The sequence below is a fragment of the Osmerus mordax genome, chromosome 9 (genome assembly GCF_038355195.1).
Source record: "Osmerus mordax isolate fOsmMor3 chromosome 9, fOsmMor3.pri, whole genome shotgun sequence".
NCBI lineage: Eukaryota > Metazoa > Chordata > Actinopteri > Osmeriformes > Osmeridae > Osmerus > Osmerus mordax.
In genome coordinates, this window is record NC_090058.1 from 9,449,153 (window position 1) to 9,470,884 (window position 21,732).

At 38.0% G+C, this 21,732-nt stretch overlaps 2 protein-coding genes across 3 annotated transcripts; one reads left to right on the forward strand and one right to left on the reverse strand.

The window, feature by feature from the left end:
- Window positions 1-2,433: 2,433 nt before the first annotated feature.
- On the forward strand, window positions 2,434-10,720 carry kcnk5a (potassium channel, subfamily K, member 5a). Its single transcript, XM_067243662.1, has 5 exons — window positions 2,434-2,619; window positions 7,271-7,382; window positions 7,760-7,926; window positions 8,247-8,415; window positions 9,554-10,720. The coding sequence occupies exons 1-5, from the start codon at window positions 2,434-2,436 to the stop codon at window positions 10,495-10,497; spliced, it is 1,578 nt and encodes a 525-aa protein (XP_067099763.1). The 3' UTR covers window positions 10,498-10,720.
- A 5,607-nt stretch (window positions 10,721-16,327) lies between these two features.
- Window positions 16,328-21,732, reverse strand: ldah (lipid droplet associated hydrolase). 2 transcript variants are annotated; one of them, XM_067243522.1, is made up of 8 exons: window positions 21,639-21,732; window positions 20,617-20,756; window positions 20,102-20,260; window positions 19,617-19,751; window positions 19,028-19,197; window positions 17,486-17,726; window positions 17,031-17,113; window positions 16,328-16,658 (listed from the first exon to the last, which is right to left on the reverse strand). In XM_067243522.1, exons 3-8 carry the CDS (start codon window positions 20,256-20,258, stop codon window positions 16,470-16,472), a joined length of 975 nt encoding a protein of 324 aa, XP_067099623.1. In that variant the 5' UTR covers window positions 20,259-20,260; window positions 20,617-20,756; window positions 21,639-21,732; the 3' UTR covers window positions 16,328-16,469. The 2 variants fall into 2 exon arrangements, with proteins under 2 accessions (XP_067099623.1, XP_067099622.1); XM_067243521.1 differs by having other exon boundaries at window positions 20,585-20,756.

Here is a 21,732-nt window from a genome sequence, read left to right on the forward strand (position 1 = left end):
AGGGGGTTCATTTGTTAGGTGTAACACCAATTACCATCTTGTAATGCTGAGTAAATAAGTTTGATAAACACGAACAAGGTTGTTGCCTAACTACATTAACCTTGAATATGTGTGAACTTGGACGATGCAAGCCACATTTGACCTCCTGGTCTGTTTCCCATTTCACCTCCAAGCATTTCACTGCTTCTTAATTCTGTCTTGTAGAGAATTAACGTACCTTTTACCTGGGAATGAATGTGGCACTGGGACCCAAAGCAAAATTGTCTTACTATCTGGAAAATAAATAAATGTGTATGGACATTTTTGTGAGAATGATCCTTTTATTGAGCTAAAGTCGGAGGTAGGACATTGCAGTGTGTGATCGGTGTTCTTAATCCAAGCTAAATGACGCTTCATTTGATTGGCGGGTGATAAGTGAAAATATTTCAAACAGCAGACTGCTGGCTGAGTCCTAGACCTGGTTTACCAAAACTGACTACCTGACCAGGATTTTTATTGTGCTACAGACTGTTAAAAAAAGATGATTTTCTGTTTACCTTTGACGCATGTCTCTAGTCTTGTTCCATGGGTCTACATTTACATTTATTCATTTAGCAGACGCTTTTATCCAAAGCGACTTCCAAGAGAGAGCTTTACAAAGTGCATAGGTCACTGATCATAACAACAAGATAGCCAAAAAACATCGCGAGTAGCCAAAACATGAAGCACACATTGTGAGCAACCAAAGTAAGTGCCAAAGGGAAGAACCATAAGAGCATGTAGTTAAACAAGTTACAATTAACCTGCTAAATGGTTGCAATAGTACAATTGTCAAACCTGTGTATTCACATTCCACTAAGGAATAACTTGCCACCTCTTATAGAGTGGAGTTTTACATTTATTGATTTAGCAGACGCTTTTATCCAAAGCAACTTACAAGAAAGAGCTTTACAAAAAGTGCATAGGTCAATGATCATAAACAACGAGATAGCCCCCCAAAAATTGCGGGCAGCCAAAACATGAAGCATACATGGTGAAAAGCAAATAAGTGCCAATGGGTAGAGCCATAAAGAGCATGTAATTAAACAAATTGCAATTTAACAACATGATCCTCGAAAGTGCTTAGAGTGTGCCTGGAGGAAAGCAAGCAACAATAATATAATTTACAGCGAGTACAAGTAGTTAAATCAGTTACAACTAGCCAACAAGTGAAACAAGTCCCTCAAAAATGACGTGTCCTTGGGCAAGGCACTTCACCCTACTTGCCTCAGGGGGAATGTCCCTGTACTTACTGTAAGTCGCTCTGGATAAGAGCGTCTGCTAAATGACGAAATGTAAATAAGTGTCATTGTATTCCTGGAGGAAATAAACTAACATCTGATCCAACAAATCTTTCTAAAGTACTGTTGTACTCCCAGAACAAGTACGTCTTTAGCCTTTTAAATTAAGAGTTTGGTGAAGACTATTGTGGTTGCTTTTCTGACCTAATTTACAACCATTTAATTAAATATTTGTGTCATGGTTTTCAATCAGACTCCACAGAAAAAAACAATGTTTTAACATTTACTGTTTGACAATTAAAATAATATGTAACTAGACACCAGAGTCATAATTTTACAAGTAGTCTACATTTTCAAAGGATTGTTAACACAACCTATAACTGATGACCTGCAGAAATGATAACAATCATGTAAATAAGGGTAATATTTGAGGCACAGTCCAGTAGAGAACACTGTAGGCTTATTTTTTCATCATAACAGGAAAGGCAGTTAAAAAATAAACAACCAGTTTTATAATGAACTAGGCTACTTTGCAAAACAAATATCAGGGGATTAAGTCGGGGAATTTTGTTGTCAGAGTGGATTCATGCCCTTACTTAACTATGGGATAGTTTGCACCTATTTTAAATTTGTGGTGCATGTAAGCGATAGTACATGCCACAGCCAGATGATATGATTTAAGCTTAAACAAAAACCGATCGGAGGTGCCTATTCTATTTAATAAACGCTTAATAAAAATGAATTCGTTTGTGATAAATTAGCACTCTGAGACAAGTAACATAATATTAAGCCAATAGAAACAGGTCAGGTTTTATGAAAAGTAGCCTACAGCTTAGTTTACCTGTAGCGAAAAGCAGCAAATGTTGTCTCTCATGGGCGGTTCTTTGCTCTTCTCAACTTCCCTACGAAGTTCGGGAGCCCATTAGTTGTTTGAAGGAGCAATGCCATTACACTGTCTGCGCACGTGGAGAGTAAACAACTGCTGCGCCGAAAAAACACGGACCTTTGTCAAACTATTAACTTTTGTGCAGTTGTGGTTTGCTTATGAGCACATCGAAACATTTTTTTGCACTATTACTCATGTTACATGGGGAGTTTCTGTGAATTATTTAAACAACATTTTGCGGAAGAAACAACTGAATCGATTTTTAAGTTAAACGCATTGTGAAGAAGTATGGTAGATAAAGGCCCCCTGTTAACTTCGGCGATTATTTTTTATCTGTCCATCGGGGCAGCAATATTTCAAGTTCTAGAGGAACCCAATTGGAAACTTGCATCAAAACAGTACAGGGATCAAAAGAATAAGATCCTGGAAGATTACCCCTGTCTCACGAAAGATGACTTGGACAGAATATTAGAGGTATGAAATTACACTATGACACGGTTACGTTGAAATGCAAACCACACGTCTTGAATCTGAATCGTTCAACCATAACATTTTATTTGTCACAGAAGGCATAGTTTTTGCTTTGGATTTCCAATAAATTGTTCCTTTGCTCGTCTGTCACTGTTGTCACCACTGTGAGATTTTGAGTTCAGGAAACAACTTTTCAGACTTGGTCATTATGCCATAGTTTCATATACAGATTTAACGAAACTTCACGCAACAAAGTGCATAACAGGGTTTCAGGATTAACTCATTATTCATGCTTGAATTGGGTCAATAAGTAGGCTTCTTTATAACAGACACTATGCATGTCTCCTCACTTACGTCCAGATGCCAGGATTCAATCATTAAAACGCAGTCTCTATACAGTAGGCTACTGCACAATTTCTATGCATTGGAAACACACCATATCTGACCATATCAGTGATGTTCTACACATAACACAAAGCTCATGTGTTGCAGCTGAGAGAACCGTGGACATGTACAAGGCAGATGCTTTAATAAGATTAAAAATCATTACTAAGGTTCAATTCTGGGTAACTGCAGTCACCCAGATTTTGTCAAATGCAACATGTATGCAACAAATGTATACAATTTGTTCCAATGCTATAGTACTGGGTTGTTTACTGTAGGACTATCTTTATCTAACCTTGTGGATCAGTATTTAAACGTTTCACAGTGTTCAAGTAGCAAAGATTTTATGTCCTGTAAAAATGATGATGCTGTATGTCCTAAAGCCAAAGGGCTATAGCAGTGTCATTGACCCCTGTCTGTCAGCAGTGTGCTCACACACGCAAGTCAAGTTTTAATGATCATTTCATTACACAGGTGTGTTAAGAGCTTTCCTTCAACATAACACATTATTGACAATAAACAGAGAATGGAATCTCAGGCAACAACTTAACTTTTAATTTAACTTTCTCTGACCTCTACCTACATTTGTTTTTAGGATTGAAGTTGTAGAAGAACATACACAATGTTACTTTGCACGTACACAGTGGGTACTTTGAGCTGTGCTAAATACAAAGCATTTGTATACTGACCACACCAATACTGTTCCAGATTGCTTTCTGTGGGCACTATTTGGATGCTTTGGATAAAAGTGTCTGCTAAATGAATAACATGTTTGTTCATTCATTCATATTCAGCTCTTTTAGGAAGAGTGTGTCAGACCCCAAAAGTAGCATGTCTTGACATGTTCTCCTCTCTTTCTTCAACATGTATTGAGGCTTTTGGGAGATTCATGAACAGTACCACCCTCCTTCCATTTGGTGTTAGATAATGAAGTGGTATGCACAGTGGCTTCTCTTCCACCACCATTGTAAGTTCTTTTGTGGGTATGTGAATAGAGGGTAGAGGAGTGGAATGGTTGAATAAGGGGGGGGTTCTTTTGTTACAGAGTGCTATGTGGCAGTTGTCAGAGCTGTTTTCCATATTGATTTGTTGAGGGACACCTGTTATCTCATTGACTATCAATGTATCTCAAGCTGTATATGTAATCACCACCATGAGTCAACCCACATTGACAGAATTGTTTATGTATTTATTTAGCAGACACTTTTATGCAATCTGTGATGTACCAATTGTGCAAATAAAAAGTACAACAGACACTGAAGGATCAGAAGTGTGTAGTTCAAATGGTATTTCAGTGGTCATGTAATGGTCTGCAACGTTGATGTCTCGTTTTACCTCGTCATGACCTCCTCCATACGGTGGGACCCACATATGCAGAGATCACCAAACCATCATCACCTATTCTGTGAAGTAGTATTTTAGCAGAAGAACCAAAAGAACCTGCAGAACAGATAGCTCTCCTGCCCATATCACTAGCCAGGACATGGGTGAGCACTTGGACTGCTGTAAAATGTCAGATTAGCAGGCATGCCACATGACCTCCTAAATCCCGTCACCGTTTAGCACCTTTATTGCTCTTGAAGGGCGAAGGTCACACCTTAATAGTCTCCAGTTTTAAGTGTTGTTATCATATGTACATAGTCTGGTACAGATTGCTAAAGCCACTTGAAGATCCAAGGGTATAAACGCAAGTTTATTTATAGAAATGGAAATATGTTTTAGACCCGATACTGATAATAGATTTTCAAGGACATTCAGTAATTGCAGACTTTAAGATGACTTGCCTTTTACGGCTTGTACATGTTACAAAATGTGTTTCTGGAGCAGACTGTTGACTACTGCACTGATACCAGCATGTTCAAACTGACCCAGCTGAGTCTTTTTTGCCTAAGTATGACATGTTGGCCACTTTTTAAGTTATCATCTGCTCTCAGCATCCAGCCTTAATGGCTGTCCCTTTGAGAGTGGAATAAAACACTGCTCATGTATGTCAACTGTCTAGCTGATAAGTTTGTGTGTGTCATTGTGGTTTTGTTGCTCTCTGGTTATCAGTGTAGCAAACCTGCACTTTCAGAAACCTAATAAACTAATGCCATTTTACCTCTGTTTACAGAAATTTCGTTAGCGGCAGCAATATTAAATATTAGGATTCTCCAAGAATAACCTTTAAGGATTCGGCTATTCTGCATGTAAAGACTAATTTCAGAAATGGCAGAAGTTTCTGGACTACCTCTGCATAATACTTTGATTTAAATATATCTTTCAGAATATCTGTGTTTTTGCCCAATTTTGCCAATTTTCATCTTTGTGCTCTCTGGGTTCTTGAGATAATAGATCCACAGACAGACAGACAGACAGAGATTCCTGCCTTTATGGTTAGATACGAGTGGTGTTATGAAAGAGCCTTAAGTCAGGGTTCTCTCTAACAAGGTTCTCTTAAGTTTCATTATGACTTTTTTAATACCAAACAACCAACAATCAGTAGGTTCTTGGAGAAGGCCTACATTTAAGCTCAGTCTAGTTTTGACAGTAGTGATCTGCTGAGTGAAGAATTGCATGACAGTGCAAACTTCCAAATTGCTGAGCTGCATGCATTAGTCATGCCTGTGAAGCAAAGCACGCACACACCAAACACATACTTATTTTGACTTACTTCATTTTTACAGTCCTGTTTTAACACCTTACTCAGGGTTAATGAGGCTTTTCCAACCAAAGGACTTAAAGTTCTCCAGTGAATTAAATTCACACTGTAAACTTGCATGCATTTCCTTTCACGTTTAGTTGTGTCTCTGTTCTCGATCTTTGTTTAAGGCTGGATCAGGGACAAAAGCATTCTTGTGGTATATTCGTATTCGCTAAAATCCATATTATAGGCAGGATGGCAGTTATTTGGCAGTTGTTGTCAGTCTCATGGATGGCATTGGCCCTGAACCTTAGTTACTCATTATTAGAGGAAAGACCTGTATTAAGCAATTTTTGTAAGACAGTAGTTTTTTTGTGTGTACTTCACAGACAGACTTCAGTTTGTCAAACAAGGCCTTTAATGTAATATGCAGGATTTTTTGTTACAACATCAGTGGTAGCTTGGAATGTCAACAACAGAGCTCTCTTATTTTCTATTCTGTATGCTGATTCACAAACCCTAATAGCTTTACAAAAACACAAACATTAAAAGTAAATGTACATTTATATTAATATATAATGATACAATAAATAGCATGAAAAATAGCTGCATCAGCAAGGAGAAATGTAAGAATTGTGCAAGTTGTTTGACTAGTTTATTTTCAACCTCAGTCAGCATTTCAAAGTTTCACTTCCTTGTTAATGTGTCATCTGAGGGAGAGGTGAATATACTGAGTTCTGTGGTACACTATCTATTGTGGTATTGTTTCCATCTGGAGATTATGCATTATTCTTTTTCTGCTTTTCTGTGTCTTGCAGAAGTATTCATACTGACAGATTTCTTGTAGGACTGTGACTATTATGCAATATGAGGTATTGAACGATTTTCCCAGTAATGTCGGTTGTGCCTTATGTTATTTACGCAGAGATAGGAATTTAACACACACGTGCGCCTGTTTAATTAGAGCAACACTGTCACAGGCTTATTATTAAATATTTTTTCTAGGCATAACTTAAAAGGTCCCACCACGCACACACACAATTTTGAAGTTTGGGCGTCAGGCAATGCCTTGTGTCATCAGAGTGTAGATGTGTTTGGTCTGGTTTACATTTTTCACTTTGCATTGCACTATCAATATTTACAATTGCCATGTTTTCAAAGATATCCAAAAAGTACTATAATGAAAATGGTTTAGTGTTGCATAATCAGTACAAAGATAGCACTTGAATTAATGAAGTTTCATAGAACAGTTGACATACTGTAGTTATTCAATGTCTTGGTATTTGACTACTTGATTCAAAATGTTTGTTTGAGGACACACAAGTTTACATATTCCTGCGTTGCTCTTCCAATGTAAGCAGTTGTGTTTCAACCCTGCAGGTCAGGAATGATCCTCTAGGGTCACTCATTGCAGCCATGAGTGCATCTGGAGATAGAATCAGTCACCGGAAGGATGTTCTTTAGACACAACAACCCTCTCACTATTACTACTACAACTTTCTGGGACAACCAGACCTTAGATCCTTTATGTGACATGAAAGTTTGTTTGGTACGAGAGGAAAGTTGTCTAAAACTTTCTAACAGGTTTGTCTCCATTTAAAAAAAACTCAAAACTCAGCTTGTGTCTGCTGTTTTTGTGTTCCCCAGGTGGTGTCGAATGCTGCAGACCAGGGTGTCACCATCACAGGCAGCAAGACCTTCAACAATTGGAACTGGCCTAATGCGGTCATCTTTGCTGCTACTGTCATCACAACTATTGGTAAATGGCAATACATTAATGGCAGTTAGTCCCAAAGTAGAATAAAATCTAATGTCAATATGAGTTTTTACTCGTGTGTTGTCTGCTGTGGGTAATGGAGAGGAGGAGAGAAAGGAACACCATCTACAACAACAAGGCAGGAAATTGTTAGTTTAGTTTGTCAAGAATAATTTGGTCTAACTGCCTTTAAACAAGTTTATAATTTCAATATAAATGATTCAAATAATTAAAATGTAATTTATTAGTGTGATTTTGTGCTTCTTTGTGCCTGGCTATTTTGGATAGTTTAGTTTACTACAACAAAGGAAGAATTGTGAAATGCCTGTCCTTGATTGCTAAAAGTAATTGCTGTTCATATTCAAATGTTCATATTACAGGTTATGGGAACATTGCCCCCAAAACATCAGCAGGACGGGTATTCTGCATATTCTATGGGCTTTTTGGGGTCCCTCTTTGTCTGACCTGGATCAGTGAACTTGGAAAGTTTTTTGGTGGTAGAGCCAAGCACCTGGGCCAGTATCTTACAAAGAGAGGACTGTCACTGGTAAGTGATATTAATTAAACTGTACCTCACAAACAGCATAATACTGAACTTTTTTTTTTTCCGTGGGCCACAATTTGTGAGGTCATTTTGGAATGTAAATAGCATTTTGTCTTTTTATTCATATTTTTTTTTGCAGCAAGGAATAAACATTTGTTGTGTTATAGGAAGATTTGGGCTTGGGAAAGTGACTTACGTAAACAACCTAAACATATACATTATACATAAAAATTATATTTGTAAAAGAAAATAAACAAAATGTGTAGCAAAATTCAGTTCCGTGATCAAGGGTCATGCGGGTTAACTTGACGATGTTCTTTCAGCGGAAGGCACAGTTTACCTGCACAGCCATCTTCATACTCTGGGGCGTGCTAGTGCATCTGGTCATTCCTCCATTTGTGTTCATGTCCCAAGAGGGTTGGACCTATGTGGAAGGATTGTACTTCTCCTTTGTCACCTTAACCACTATTGGCTTTGGTGATCTTGTTGCCGGTAAGCTTTTTCCATTTATATATAGTACAGACTGAGTTCAAGTTGAATCTATGCTGATGAGCATTGAAGCTGTTCTGGCAGCTCATGGTGGCCCCAACACCGTTCTAAAGACGTTTTTCTACCTCATGGTACTTTCTCAACTGGACTTGACTCTACTCGCTTATAGTATTAGGTACTTTGTTTTCACTGCAGATAGTACCCTCCCAATGTAGCTTATCGTCACAGCGACGCCACATGAAACTGCTGTGACATTATCTTAAATGTGGCACACACCACTCTTGCTGGCAACAAAACAGGAACGTCTGCATCTCCTCAATTGTCCACAGCAAGGTTTTGCTGGTCTCAGAGTTATTTTTTACCAAGTATTCCAGTGAATGACAAAAATGACAGCTGTTATTGTAGGCAGCTATAGAAGCTTTGCTATTTAAAAATGGTGGGTTTGCACAGGACATCCCTTGTCATAATTCTCTCTGACCAGTCAGTAGTCTCAGAGTTTTTATGTCACCTGTTGGTATCACCTCAGCTCGCCTGGGAACTCAAAGAAGGTGGTTCCAAAGAATATGAGTACTAAGTACAAGGTTTTTTCCGATTGAAAACCCATAATGCAAATAGTCGGGTCATGTCAAGCCGGTACCATGTGCTGGAAAGGTGCCATGAGAAACTTTATTTAGGTTTTTACTTGTACTTTGTCACTTCTCTGTATGTGGTAAAAGGGAACCTTGAGATTGTGTTATCAAAGAAGAATCTATGTTATCATCAGTTTTCCCCTGGAGAGACATTTCTCTCCCATGCCATATTTCACTCGTGTAATACCTCTAACAGTAAAACCTACGCATCTACATCAATGTTACTATAGGTGTCTCTATGAAATAGTAGCTATAGCTAGGAACCATCTTGAATGGATGAGTGGAGACATTTTAGTGTCACTTTCTAATGCTGACTTAATTTAATACAATTTAAAGCTGATTTGTGAAAGACCACAATGGTGAACAAAATGATTGAATAGTTTTACTTTAGTGTAATGTGTGCACCTTGTTCACAAATCTATGATTTTACTTCCTTAAACATTTGTCATACTTCCTTTCAAATGCATACTTTTAGATCTACTGTGTTAACATGATTCTTCTCTGTATTTCAGGTGTGGATCCAAATGCAGATTACCCTACTCTTTACCGGTATTTTGTAGAGGTTTGGATTTACTTGGGCCTGGCTTGGCTGTCTTTGTTTTTCAACTGGAAGGTTCGCATGGTAGTGGAGGCCCACAAGGCCCTTAAGAAGCGACGTAAGCGACGTAAGCTATCCCTGGATGAATTAAGACACCACAAGGAAAGCCACAAAGCCACCCTGCGCCTACCATCTACTGCCAATGATGCCAATATCTTCAGGTTCTTGTCCAAGAAGCAGGAGGGCTATAACGACCTCATCAAGCAGATTGGCGCCAAGAAAGAAAGTGAGAGCCACTGCAGCACTGCCGCCACTGGTTCAAACATCAAGGTGACAAATCGCTCCAAGAGCTGCAATGAAGAGGTCACTTCGAACAAAAACACCATCCTAAGCCTGGACCGGTCACCACGGCAAAAAAGACGATATAGCTTTAGCGACCGTGTCACAGTGGCCTTTTCAAAGTCTAAGAACTACCTCCTGGGGTCTGAGAACGGCATGCTGTTGACTGAGGAACTAGCAGAGGGTGAACAGGAAAGGATGTATGAGAACCAGCTCGATAAAGATGTTGACCAGGAGAGTGGGGCGTGTGGTTTTGGAGGGGCGGGAGGCTGTGCTATGGGCAGCCATAGGACATGGGACACCAAAGACTACCAGCCCTTGATTTTCCAGAATGCAAATATCACTTTTATTGATGAGGATAACTTACTTAACAATATTGAGGAAGATGATGAGGGTGACGCCAATGCCAAATCGTCTATTACCACATATGATGAAAATGTGGATTCGGAGACGGACTCAAAAGAGGAGCCGGTCTCAGAGTCCGAAGGATCTGTGTTCACAAGTGATGGGTCGGAACATGGGCATTCATATGAGAAGCTCGTGGAAGAGTATTCCAAGGAAGATAACACAGAGTCTTAAGAAACTGTCATTTTAAGATTGATTTATTCCTAACTGTTCACCTCTGGTTTTAGAAAAGGATGAAACATGAGAGTTTCATATATAAGAATGTCCACTGTATTTCCATATTCAAGAATGGGCTCAGGCATGCCCTTTTTAGATAAGATATACAGTATATGACAAAGGGTTATTTTATTACCAAATTAAATGTAAATACTTTAACAATCTCTTTCAAAGCTGTAAAGCATACATGTCATAGACTGATATAAAATTCAGTGGCACTAAAATCTGTCATCAATAAGGACTAGGAACTTGATGTTCCCCTTTGATGTTCAGTGAGTTCAACTCATGTTCAGTATTTGTTTGGTCCAAATGTCAATTTACCTGTACTTGCCTGTACTTATTTCTACTCATTAGAAATAACAGGAATTATTATTGAGAGGATTGCCCCTGGCATGATTAATATTCACCATATTGGTGCATTTTATGTATTTCTAAAATGAAGGACATTTCATTCTTTTGAATTAATACTATACCAATGTCATTTTACAATTTATTGCAATAAGGGCAGTTTGAGTTCTCTTAAAATCTTCTCAAAGCAGAATCTTCTCGACCCAAACCAAACGCTTTCATTCCTGCTTTGATATGAGTCATTATACATTAAACAGTTTTGTTATCTGAAATGTATGTTTATATTGACTGTGAGTTTAGTATTTGTATTGTAACTTGGATGTAAATAGATGCAGGCATAAAGTCTCATCGGTAGGATGAGGGAACAACTTGAGGCTGCCTAGTACAGAGAATTTGGGTAGTAACACATTCGAAGTATTTTGGGACTGGGTAGAATTCATAACTCTTCAATTTAAGATATTTCAGACAAAATGTAGATATACTGCCCAATTGTCTTACCTGTAAAAGGGGGCTCACATGGTCCTTCTGCTTCAGAGCACAAAACTGTCTTGTTAGACCACATGGTGATCTCAGTTTAAATTGATTTATGATTAGTCCCTGTGACTGGGGAACCACTGGTATAGAGCTCAAACCTGTTTTTAATTGATTTTATATTTTTTATTGGGCTTCTGTGTTATTTAAAAACCCACTCAGTTAGATTTAAAAAACTTATATTTTTTTCAAACTTTAAATCTCTACAAATGTGTATTGCAGTCTGGCCTTTTGGAGACATGTTTTTATTTGCTATATAAACATTGGAAAAGTGCCTGTCAGTTGCTCCCACCACAGTTTTGTCCAGGCCATGGCCTTGCAGCCTGTATTTACTCATGGGGGCTCGTGCTGGCATGAATGACGGAAATGTAACTCATGTGGGTGTCCAAGGTTAACGTGTGGTAGATCAATGTTCCTCTGACGTGAGATCAGTCATGACATGTAAATATGTCAATTTCTATGCTTATATATACTATTTTTATGTTTTTTTTCAGTGCTCATCTCTGCATAGTTGATCAGTTGATCATAGTTGTTAGTGAAAATTGTAAATCATTTTGTACTGTGGGTTAAAACTGTAGCCTGCCTGTATATTTAAAATGGTTTCTACTAAATTTTGCACATACATGTTAGAGAAGAAGCAACCTCTTATCACTGTTGCTGTGTCTAAGATACAGAACCAGTTATTCACTTTCAGTTATTCAAGTAGGGCAACTGTACCTTGCACCGACATAACTGTGTAGTTATGTAAAATAGGCCAACTGTGACCTATTAACTGTGCCAAATAATGATAACTAATGTATGTAAGCATAAAAAACCAAGGCACCGTTGGAATTGTTTGCAAGCATTTATTCTGGAGAATGTCGGACAAAATTGACATTTATCTGGACAGTATCAAATGGCTCCTTTTGTGCTGTGACAACAGTATATGTGCATGTCTAGTACGTCTGTGAATTTAATTTCAAGAATGTATTCATTATCAACATGATCAAACAAGAAGTTTGTTGGTTTGAACATGTCTTGGAAGCAGCCTCTAAACTTGATTGGTTGGCCATTTCATTCATTCAAATGATTGTGCAAATGTTCTTGTTGAAATTTACATTTGGTTTGTATAACTGAAATGGCCAGTTTTGCACATTATCTCCATGTAAGCAGAACAAATATCTTAATTAATCTTAATGTTTATGTAAGTAAATGAATCCTTGCTCAGTCCCATTGCTCTACAGCTGTAATTTCTCACTCCCAATCACATGTGACCTCATGGGCATATTTGTTACTTTCCTGTAATAATATCTAATGTCTGCTGACTCAAATGAGGCATCATGCTCCTCTGTGTTTCTCCTTTTCATGTTTCTTTGCCAAAGCATAACGCTATGTGAAAAGATGCAGCCTACAGTATTGCTCATACATGCTTCTATTAGTGCCTAATCAGAAAGTCTTTGCAGTAATAACAATGGGGAGAAATAATTGTAAATGCCAGATGTAGATGTTAATAAGACTTCCTAGTCTTATTAAGCTGCCTAGTCAACTGAAATTATCAGGTTGTTAAATCTCAATTGTGGAATAGCTGACCGTTGGTGAATCTGAATTAGGGTTAAGGTTATTTTTAGAAACAGCAAGAGGAAAAAGAAAGCTGAATAACTGATTAGGATGTATTGCTTGAGTAGTTTTTCATTTGAAATCAAAAGGTTTTGAGTGCATTTGCTCTGTAAGTTTTCATTCATTTGTCGCTCCATTATGTAAAACTCCAGTCGACTTTTATATTAAGTTATTTACCACTTGTATATTGTCTTGTACATACAATTCTTGCAAAACCATATATATTTTATTTGTTTAAATAAATTAAACGTGATTTTAGTTTGTATTTAGTTTCACATCAATAATTGATTGTCAAATAATGGGCCTGCATTTTGTCATGTTTGTCTGGCTGTCATTGAGAAATGCATACCAAATCCAAACCACTTCAAATTGGTGTACACCAACCTGAATAATTTTCTCTCTCCTGATTTTCCTTATTCTGATATTGTGCTGCATCATTTACACCATGTAAGGTTTTTGTTAACCATTCACATTTAAAACTTTCAAATGTATATAGTAACAGGGTGATTGTCTATTGTTCCACAATACACTCGAAACTAGTAGAACATTTGGTTAAAACCAATACATGCAAAATAGTATTGACATGAGGGTGTTATAGAGCACATTGACTGGAGAGAAACATTCACCAAAACATATGCCAAAATCTTGAACCATAGTTATTATAAAAAATGGTTGTACATCGCTCATTGCCAAATTAAAAGTCTATTAGTAATTAATTCAAATCAGCTTATATGCAAATAAGTGGAATTCTTTCCCATTTCTAAATCATTTGTGTGCAAGAAAGTCATTCAGGGGTGAACTTTTCCTATGATGCTGAAACAACAGCAATTATAGTAGGCATACCAGCCAGTTGGTGATGGGATAGTCTGCACATGGACACCATTGTCTGAAGGTGGTCAGTCGAATAGGTCATTTCATAGTTAAAATATCTTTATAGCCTGTTTTTTGGGCAAGCCTGGAACACAGTTCACTTTAATTGTCAGTGTTGTAAAGTAGGATGGATGGTCATTCAGTCGACAATAATTGTTATATTATGTGTTATGCCCGTCCCCCCACCACCTTTTGGTTCAGTTGGATGAATTCATAGTTTTTTCTGCACTGCTTGTGTGCCCTGAAAAGGGAGTACAACTGCTCCCCTTCACCTCAAACATTGGCCGACAAGCTGCTCATACCAAACCGCCGAAGGCCTGCCCATCAGACACCAGCAGACTGTGGTTTGGGATTCACGCTAACTGGATAAGGCAAATATTACAAAGGTCTAAAGTTATACACTGGTGGAAAAGTGCTTTTTATTTAGAGTAAGTTCTTGCTGTGGGCATCAACCCAGAACAAAGTGTTCTACAGTGTACAGAATGAAGAAACATCAAGCCAAGGTGTGATGAGCTGCTTAAATCTTACACAGATATGTTGAATGAGATATCACACGCAACATACAGCAGCCAAGGCTAACATATCATCTCACAATTTCCTACGAGATCTCCCAAATATTTGACAAATGTCCTTGAAGTTGTGCAGATTACATTTCTCACTCAAGCCTCTGATCCTTCCTACCACAGGAGCAAGGCGCATAATCCAACAGGCTAGAGAGTTTGATGTTTACGTTTTCGTTTCAGAGTGTAAGAGAGACTGTGCCAACAGGCTAGATTTTTGGTTTTAAGTTTCAGTTAGTGAGTTGTGAGCAAACGTATTTTGGACAGCCAGCCCATTCCCCATCATTTACAGTGTAATTCTGCTCTTATAGTTTGGGCAACACTTTACCACAAAGTTACATTATCGATGTAACATTATCATTAATGTAACTACATATCAATATCTATAATAATATTATTACATAGGGACTGCTATGTAGTTACACTTCATTATGGTTTAGTATAAGTTATTCCGCAAGTGAATCTTGGTATGGGGGATGTTGGATTTTCCAGCTAGGGGTAAGTGGATGTTTCCATACACTTTCGTTATGACCTATACCGCTAACACTTAATACAATTTCACTATACAGCAATTCCTACAATGTTAGTATAGGTATTGCTTTGTAGTTACATTGTAGTTGATGTAACCTTAGTGTAAAGTATCACCAGTGTTTGTTTTTCAAGTGCAATGTGTACTCATGAACATGAGTTAAAGCCTTGGTGGATTCTGTCAGACATACTGTGTGGTATGTCCTAACATGTCAGTTTTTCTCAAACGGGCAAGAAGTGTTCAGAGTATTTAACATAGAAACTATGGTGGAGAGAGAGAGCTCTGCAGACCTATTCCTGCTGCAGGACCTTCCGGAGAGGAAACTTTTGGACACCTCTGGTGGAGGCGGGCAGGGGTTTGGGGCAGGTGGTGGAAACCCTGGGAGAAGTGTGTTGGCAACGGCCCAACTACTGTTTACTGAGTGTAGACAACGGGAAAGGAAGGATTGTTTGGGAGGATAAGAACAATGTGTTTACTTTTACTCTCATGTGGTATGGGCATTGTGTGCTTAGAGGAAGGACATGGGTGTCTATGCCATGTCGTTAATTTATAAACAATGCCTAACTACACTGTACATGGCTTGGCTCTATAATAACATTACTGTAAAGTAAATGTAAAAGTAAAAACTATGTATTTCTCCATACCTGCTTACTTGCCAATTTCAGGTCAGGGTGAATGTGTGCACAATCATGTCATTATATGAATAGACATTATACGTTTCCTGTTATATACGCTCATTCACAATAGTGCCCTCTGCTGGACAAACAATTACAGATCAAGTACTTGCACAATGTTATGATGTTATGCTGAAGAAACATTGGAGCCATCTCACATCCGACATTGCCATCAACCCAAAAATACAATGCCTCCCTCTCAATATTACTTGACGCAGATTGGTCAAGTGCTAGTTTACATTTTTGTTTATTTAGCAGTTTTTATTTAGTTTACATTTAGTAATTTAGCAGACGCTCTTATCCAGAGCGACTTACAGTAAGTACAGGGACATTCTCCCCAAAGCAAATAGGGTGAAGTGCCTTGCCCAAGGACACAATGTCATTTTGCACGGCCGGGAATTTAACTGGCAACCTTCAGATTACTAGCCTGCTTCCCTCACCGCTCAGCCACCTGACGCCCCTAGTTTGAAGTGAAATTCTCAAAAACAAAGGAAGAGGAAAATACATCATGGCAAACCTTGTTTGGTCCCCAAGTGGACATTATGAGGTAGGCTGTAAGCGGTTTTATAAGTGTTACTTCAAAGTGTGCTTTTTAAAACTTCAGGCTGATTGTTCTGTTTAACCATTAGAAAAAACATTTACTAACTAATGGGTTAGGGTTCAACTGTGGGTTAGGGTCCAACTGTTTGACTGTCAAAAGCGACTGTAAATAAATCATTTATGAATGAGTCTTCAAGAATCAATGGTTATATATCAGTACATAAAATACCCATTGTCCATCTGGTACCCATACTGTTTGTAGTTTCAATATGATCTTGCACATTATGTTTGCACATCACTTTGGATCCATTCAAAAATCAGACTGGCAACTTCCTTCCCGGCATCCAAGACAAAGGCATGGCGAATTCCATTTTCACAGAGTTTTATATCTCCATCTGGGAAATCTCTCTTCATGTCATGGTAGTACTGCATGGGGCACCAGTGGTCACTGGCTCCATAATAAAACAACAGCTACCGGTACAAATGTTCATAAAACAAATGTTAATGTTAACAAATGATAAGCAACAGTTCCTACTGATTTAAAAAGTTACTGCACAGTGACACTTCCTTCCCTTTTGGGTCTTCAGATATTCAATATTCAAGTTTGAATAATTCTGGGTAACACTATACACCATTTACCTCCTGAAAGTGTGTTTTACTGATCCAGCCCTATCAGTGTATTCTCTTATTAACCACTGAAAAAGCTATTTTGTTTTAAGATTGAATCTTAGCTTGAAATCCTTTTCAAATATTGTAATACTTCTTTGCACTATACCACCACAATATGTTTAAGGATTTACAACAATGGAGTGAGTCAATTTCTTAACTGTTGAACCTTGTTACCTTGTTGAGATTTTGATTGATGGTAATGTTGTCTCTTGCCAGAACCTTCCTCATCTCTTGACCACCCATGTACATTGCATTGGCTAAAAAGAAAAATTGTATGTAATGACTATTAGTGGGGTTTTAAATCTAAATACTACATAATGCAAACATATTTATAAGTGAGTTGTAAATGTTAAGTTAAAGTGACATGTTATAGGGGAAACCGGGCAAGTTGTCATAGGTGAATTTTATTCAAAAGTGCAATAAGGCAACTTGTCCATGCAATTTGTGGTCATCTATTGTGGTAGATGTAAGAAAAGTCAGAACACTGAGATCATGAAAATGTGTGTTTTCATTGGCATTTCACAATGCTAATAAACTAGTCTGTAGTCCTAATACTGTAACTCAAATGTATCCAATCTGTGAGAAACTGCTAAAAATAATAAAAATGACAGCTTGCTAGCCAGACTCACCTGCACAGTCCACACTAAAGAGACTAACAGTAGCTGGTATAACAGTGTGGTCCAATGAGCGCAGCCCACCAAAGATCAGCTTCACTATGGCGGCCTTAAGTGTCTCTGGCAGCAAGGAGAGCAGGAAGATGGGCAAGTAAGTAATGTAACGCAGGTGGCATAGCACTGGAGTCATGACCTTCCCCTGAGGAGTCTGGGCCATGCGTTCAATCGTAGGGAAGAGAAGGACAGACTTCACCACCTGCCAATGAGGGCAAGAATGAAACAGAAAAGTATATTACATTGAAAAATCTGTGCATTTAAGTACAGTTGACCATGAAAATAACACCTTTTTGTGCTCTATAATAATGTAATGCTAGGGTACTCTAGCACCACAGCTCAATTAGAATCATCTATGAAACATCTCCCAGTGTTGCTATGAGGGGTGCAGGCTGGAAACAAAGATATGGTCAAACCATTTAAATTCCAGCAACATGTTGCAGCCACCTTTGATAGGGAAAAGAGCCATGGGTATTTATTACCTTGGTTTAGCCTCGCCAGTGTAATCAGTCAACCATAAATCCTATCTTTGAAAACCATAGAGGTAGAGTCTATGATTCCAGGTGATAAGGAGTACTGCCTCTCATCCCAAGACATCAAGGTTGATGACAGATGATCTGCATAGAAGATATTCAGACCCTTTTTGATTAACTACCAACTGGTTCTAATTAGTTAGGCCCCATCAAGACTACATTCCTATAAACAAAGAAAGGGGGGGGGGGGGGGGTCAAAAGTCAGTTGTCTCTTAGACCCTTAACCTAGCTTATATAACTGTTTTCACTTTTCTGGAAAGGCATTCCAATAGACACTGGAACGGTGATGCTGGATTTGCTTCCATAAAAGGGAAGAGGTGGTCCAGCGCCATATTTAATACCAATGGGTTTGGAATGTCCAATAAGCTCATATTAGGTATGATGTCCACATACTTTTGGCAATATACTGTAGTGTATAACTTGGAGTTTAGGGATGAGTTAAAGATTCTCCCACATCAGTCGATCATGATCAGAAAATCTTTCACCAATGGTGCAAATAGATGAGTAGTGTTATACCGCCCTCTGTTGGTTCGATGTGGCAAAGTTTGCATACGTCTACTCAAACACACAGCCGTTGACATCAGTCCACAGCTGAAGACTATGAAAAGCTGTGGCGGCTGCAATCGCACTTAATTACTCCAGAAATTGTACCCCTCTGCAGTTCTTGAATCTTTTAATTGTTCAGTCAATAGACGTGTAATCAAAGAATGGAGAGGGTAGGTCACTCAATATGCCAGAAGTATCAGTGACAGGTTCTAACTGAGCCTCAGTGATGGGGCTTGGGGTAAGAAACGACAGGGCCAATACAGGGCCCTGCACGACACTCATATAAAGGTTTAGATGATATGAGGGCGAGTTTAAGAAACCACCATTCCTAATGATCCCAGGAGACAGATAATTACATTTTTAGCTGAATTTATTGCATTTGTGCGTGTGTACTGAAAACCCATACATAAGAGATCAGACTCACCTGAAGTTCAGGATCCCTTTTTATCATCTCCAGTATGATGTAGCAACCAATGGAATGGCCTATGAGAACTAGCTGGGTAGCTCTTGGAACATTTTCCCTAAGGAAGGCTAGCTTGTGCTCTATCTGACCATTAAGACCAAACACGTCATTCACTGACGTCACAGGTGGATCTGTAAAGAAAACAGAAAATAAGTCTCCATAATGTTTTTAATAGCTTTTTTCTAAAGCAAAACAGGTTAAATAAGTAGTTGACTAATAATGCATATAAATACTCTATATTTATATGAAACTTAAACATATACTTTACTTCCCTAAAGAAATAAAAAACACTCAATCTTGGATTCTTATACATTTATATTATTTGTTGACATATTCATAAAACAAATGATTTGATTTCACGTCTGTGGCTATAATGTTTAAATCAGTGGCCAAGATGGCAAATTGAATCCCAAGCTTCATGTTTACTGACACGTTTAGAAGTGTTATTCAGAAGGGGTCTACATCTTTGTTTTCTGTGTCCAACTTTTTGAAAACACAAGTTTGTTTTCTGTGTGTATAGTGAGTATGTACGGTGATGAATGTCCACTACCTTCAATCATGTCCATAGTGTCAGGGGGCACACAGTGGCCAGCATGGCTCACTGCCCACACAGGATAGCGACTGCCAAACTTTTGATGAAGTGTTTGCATAAAGGTCTTGTAGAAGTCAACAACTCCTGGATTGCCTGTAGAGAAAAGGTTTACATGGCTAGATCAAACATCCTTATGAATGCATGTTTGTCCAATGTAGTCAGAAAAGGTATGTTTAAAACGAAACCTTTATTTAATTACATTACAGACTTCAAGAGCAGCAGGAGGTATCTAACTAGATGTCAATGTTATTTAGCACTCGCTAAACTATGTTCCTTTATTTTGTTAATTATTTTTAAAGACAAGAAGCAATTATCCCAGGATGATGGTGCTGCAAGCACTATCAGAGTTAGTATCAAGAACCTCACCTGGTCGCTTAAGCTCTTCTAAATTACATTTCTACAAGTACTGCTTCCAAATTTTTTACTGACTGACATATACTGACCTGGAATGATGAGAAAAAGAAGTTTAGGGGGAGCTTGCAGGGAGGAGCCAGAATGTTGTTTGAAGGAAGTGCCAATTTTGAGGACTTCTGTGACAGCGCCACAGCAGTATAAATGCTCTGTGGTTTCATCCCTAGCCCCCAACGCAGAGCATTCCATCTCTAAACCAAGAGAAAGGGATCAAAATCAAATAAAATGTAATGCATTTTTGTCATTTGAATCCCTCCTAGGATAGAATCAGTCATCTAAACCTTTGTTTTAAAATCTGGGCCTGAGTTATAAACACTGGTTTATAGATTTGACTATATTATGACATGTAGAAAAGTACATTCTTGTGCATGCAATAAAGGGGGTTTATAAACATGCCTACTCCTACAATATGCTACAGATCTCCAAACAATCTTTTTTTGTGCAGCCCAAAAAATTATAATTGAGGACTCTCACAGTCTGCTAGGTAAACTGCTAGTAAAACAATGTGAACATACTAATATACTTCCTTAATGAAACACTTTTGGACCTGCGTGCTCAGTGATAGATGAGCACAAGGTGTGGGTGTGGCTTTTCAGGCCCTGCCGGTCTGCCAGTAAGATTCCTTCAAAAGGGCTGTTCAACCAACTAAAGGTTTTGAAGTGTTTTGGTCAGTGCAATTGGAAAAACCTAAGAAGAAAGATGAGACTTGATCAAAACAACATAGCAAACATAAAAGTTTGAGCACTTTAGTAAACATAAATTTATATATTAAATAAATGTATCCATATTTTATTTCAGATTAATATTGGCATTGAAAAATTGTCCATTTTGGCAAAGACATGAAAAGAGCAGTCCTACATTCATTGCATTCTAGAATCACACGTCTCAGGAAAAAAAGATAGGACAGTCAAGCAGAGGCCCAATTGAATGTACTTGTATCTTTTCTGTTCTCCTTAGGCTATATACTTATGCAGCCGTAGTGGAAATAAGAGTTGCAAAATTCAAGATTGTATTAGTTCTATTCGTATTTTTGTAAATACAGCTCTGGAAAAAATACATAAAAGTTGAGAAGGACAATTTTGAGTTTGCAGTGGCCTCATTTAAAATGAAATAGAAGGGTAAAAAAGGTAAATCTGTTAGGTATAATAAATCACTGTTTCTTATGTTACGATAGTTCAAAAGACCACCACTTAAGGCCAATAGAGGACAATATTCACTATCTAAATTATATGCACATACAATAAATATTGTGCAACATGTTAGGCAGGTAAAACACAAGGTCCAGGCTTACAACCATCAGTCACATTTACACTATAACGTTGTATTTAACGTTGTATTTACACTTCAATGTTTTAGGTCACGATGTACTAGCCTTAGTCAAACATATTCTTTGGACTATTGATGCTTCATATTAAATAAGACATAGAAATTATCTTAGCTTAACTAGTGCTAGCTAATGCTAGCGCAATAGATGAGTAATGCTCACTAACAAGCAACGTTGTTTGCTTTCAAATGTTTGCTAAAGAAAACAGCCTATAAATTAAATATATATTCTAGATGGAGAAATACCACATGGTTGTAGAGCAGCAAACTAATTCAGTGAGGTAAAGGTACCCAGCTGTCTTTCAGAGCAAAACGTAAACCGCTTCTCAAAGGAATCTCG

Coding starts and splice junctions, on each gene's coding strand:
- kcnk5a (XM_067243662.1), top strand. CDS start 2,434: ATGGTAGATAAAGGCCCCCTGTTAACTTCGGCGATTATTTTTTATCTG. Junction 2,620..7,270: donor ACTTGGACAGAATATTAGAG/GTATGAAATTAC, acceptor TGTGTTCCCCAG/GTGGTGTCGAATGCTGCAGA. Junction 7,927..8,246: donor CAAAGAGAGGACTGTCACTG/GTAAGTGATATT, acceptor ATGTTCTTTCAG/CGGAAGGCACAGTTTACCTG.
- ldah (XM_067243522.1), bottom strand. CDS start 20,258: ATGGAATGCTCTGCGTTGGGGGCTAGGGATGAAACCACAGAGCATTTA. Junction 19,752..20,101: donor TCTTTTTCTCATCATTCCAG/GTCAGTATATGT, acceptor TTTTCTCTACAG/GCAATCCAGGAGTTGTTGAC. Junction 17,114..17,485: donor CTTTAGTGTGGACTGTGCAG/GTGAGTCTGGCT, acceptor TTTTCTTTTTAG/CCAATGCAATGTACATGGGT.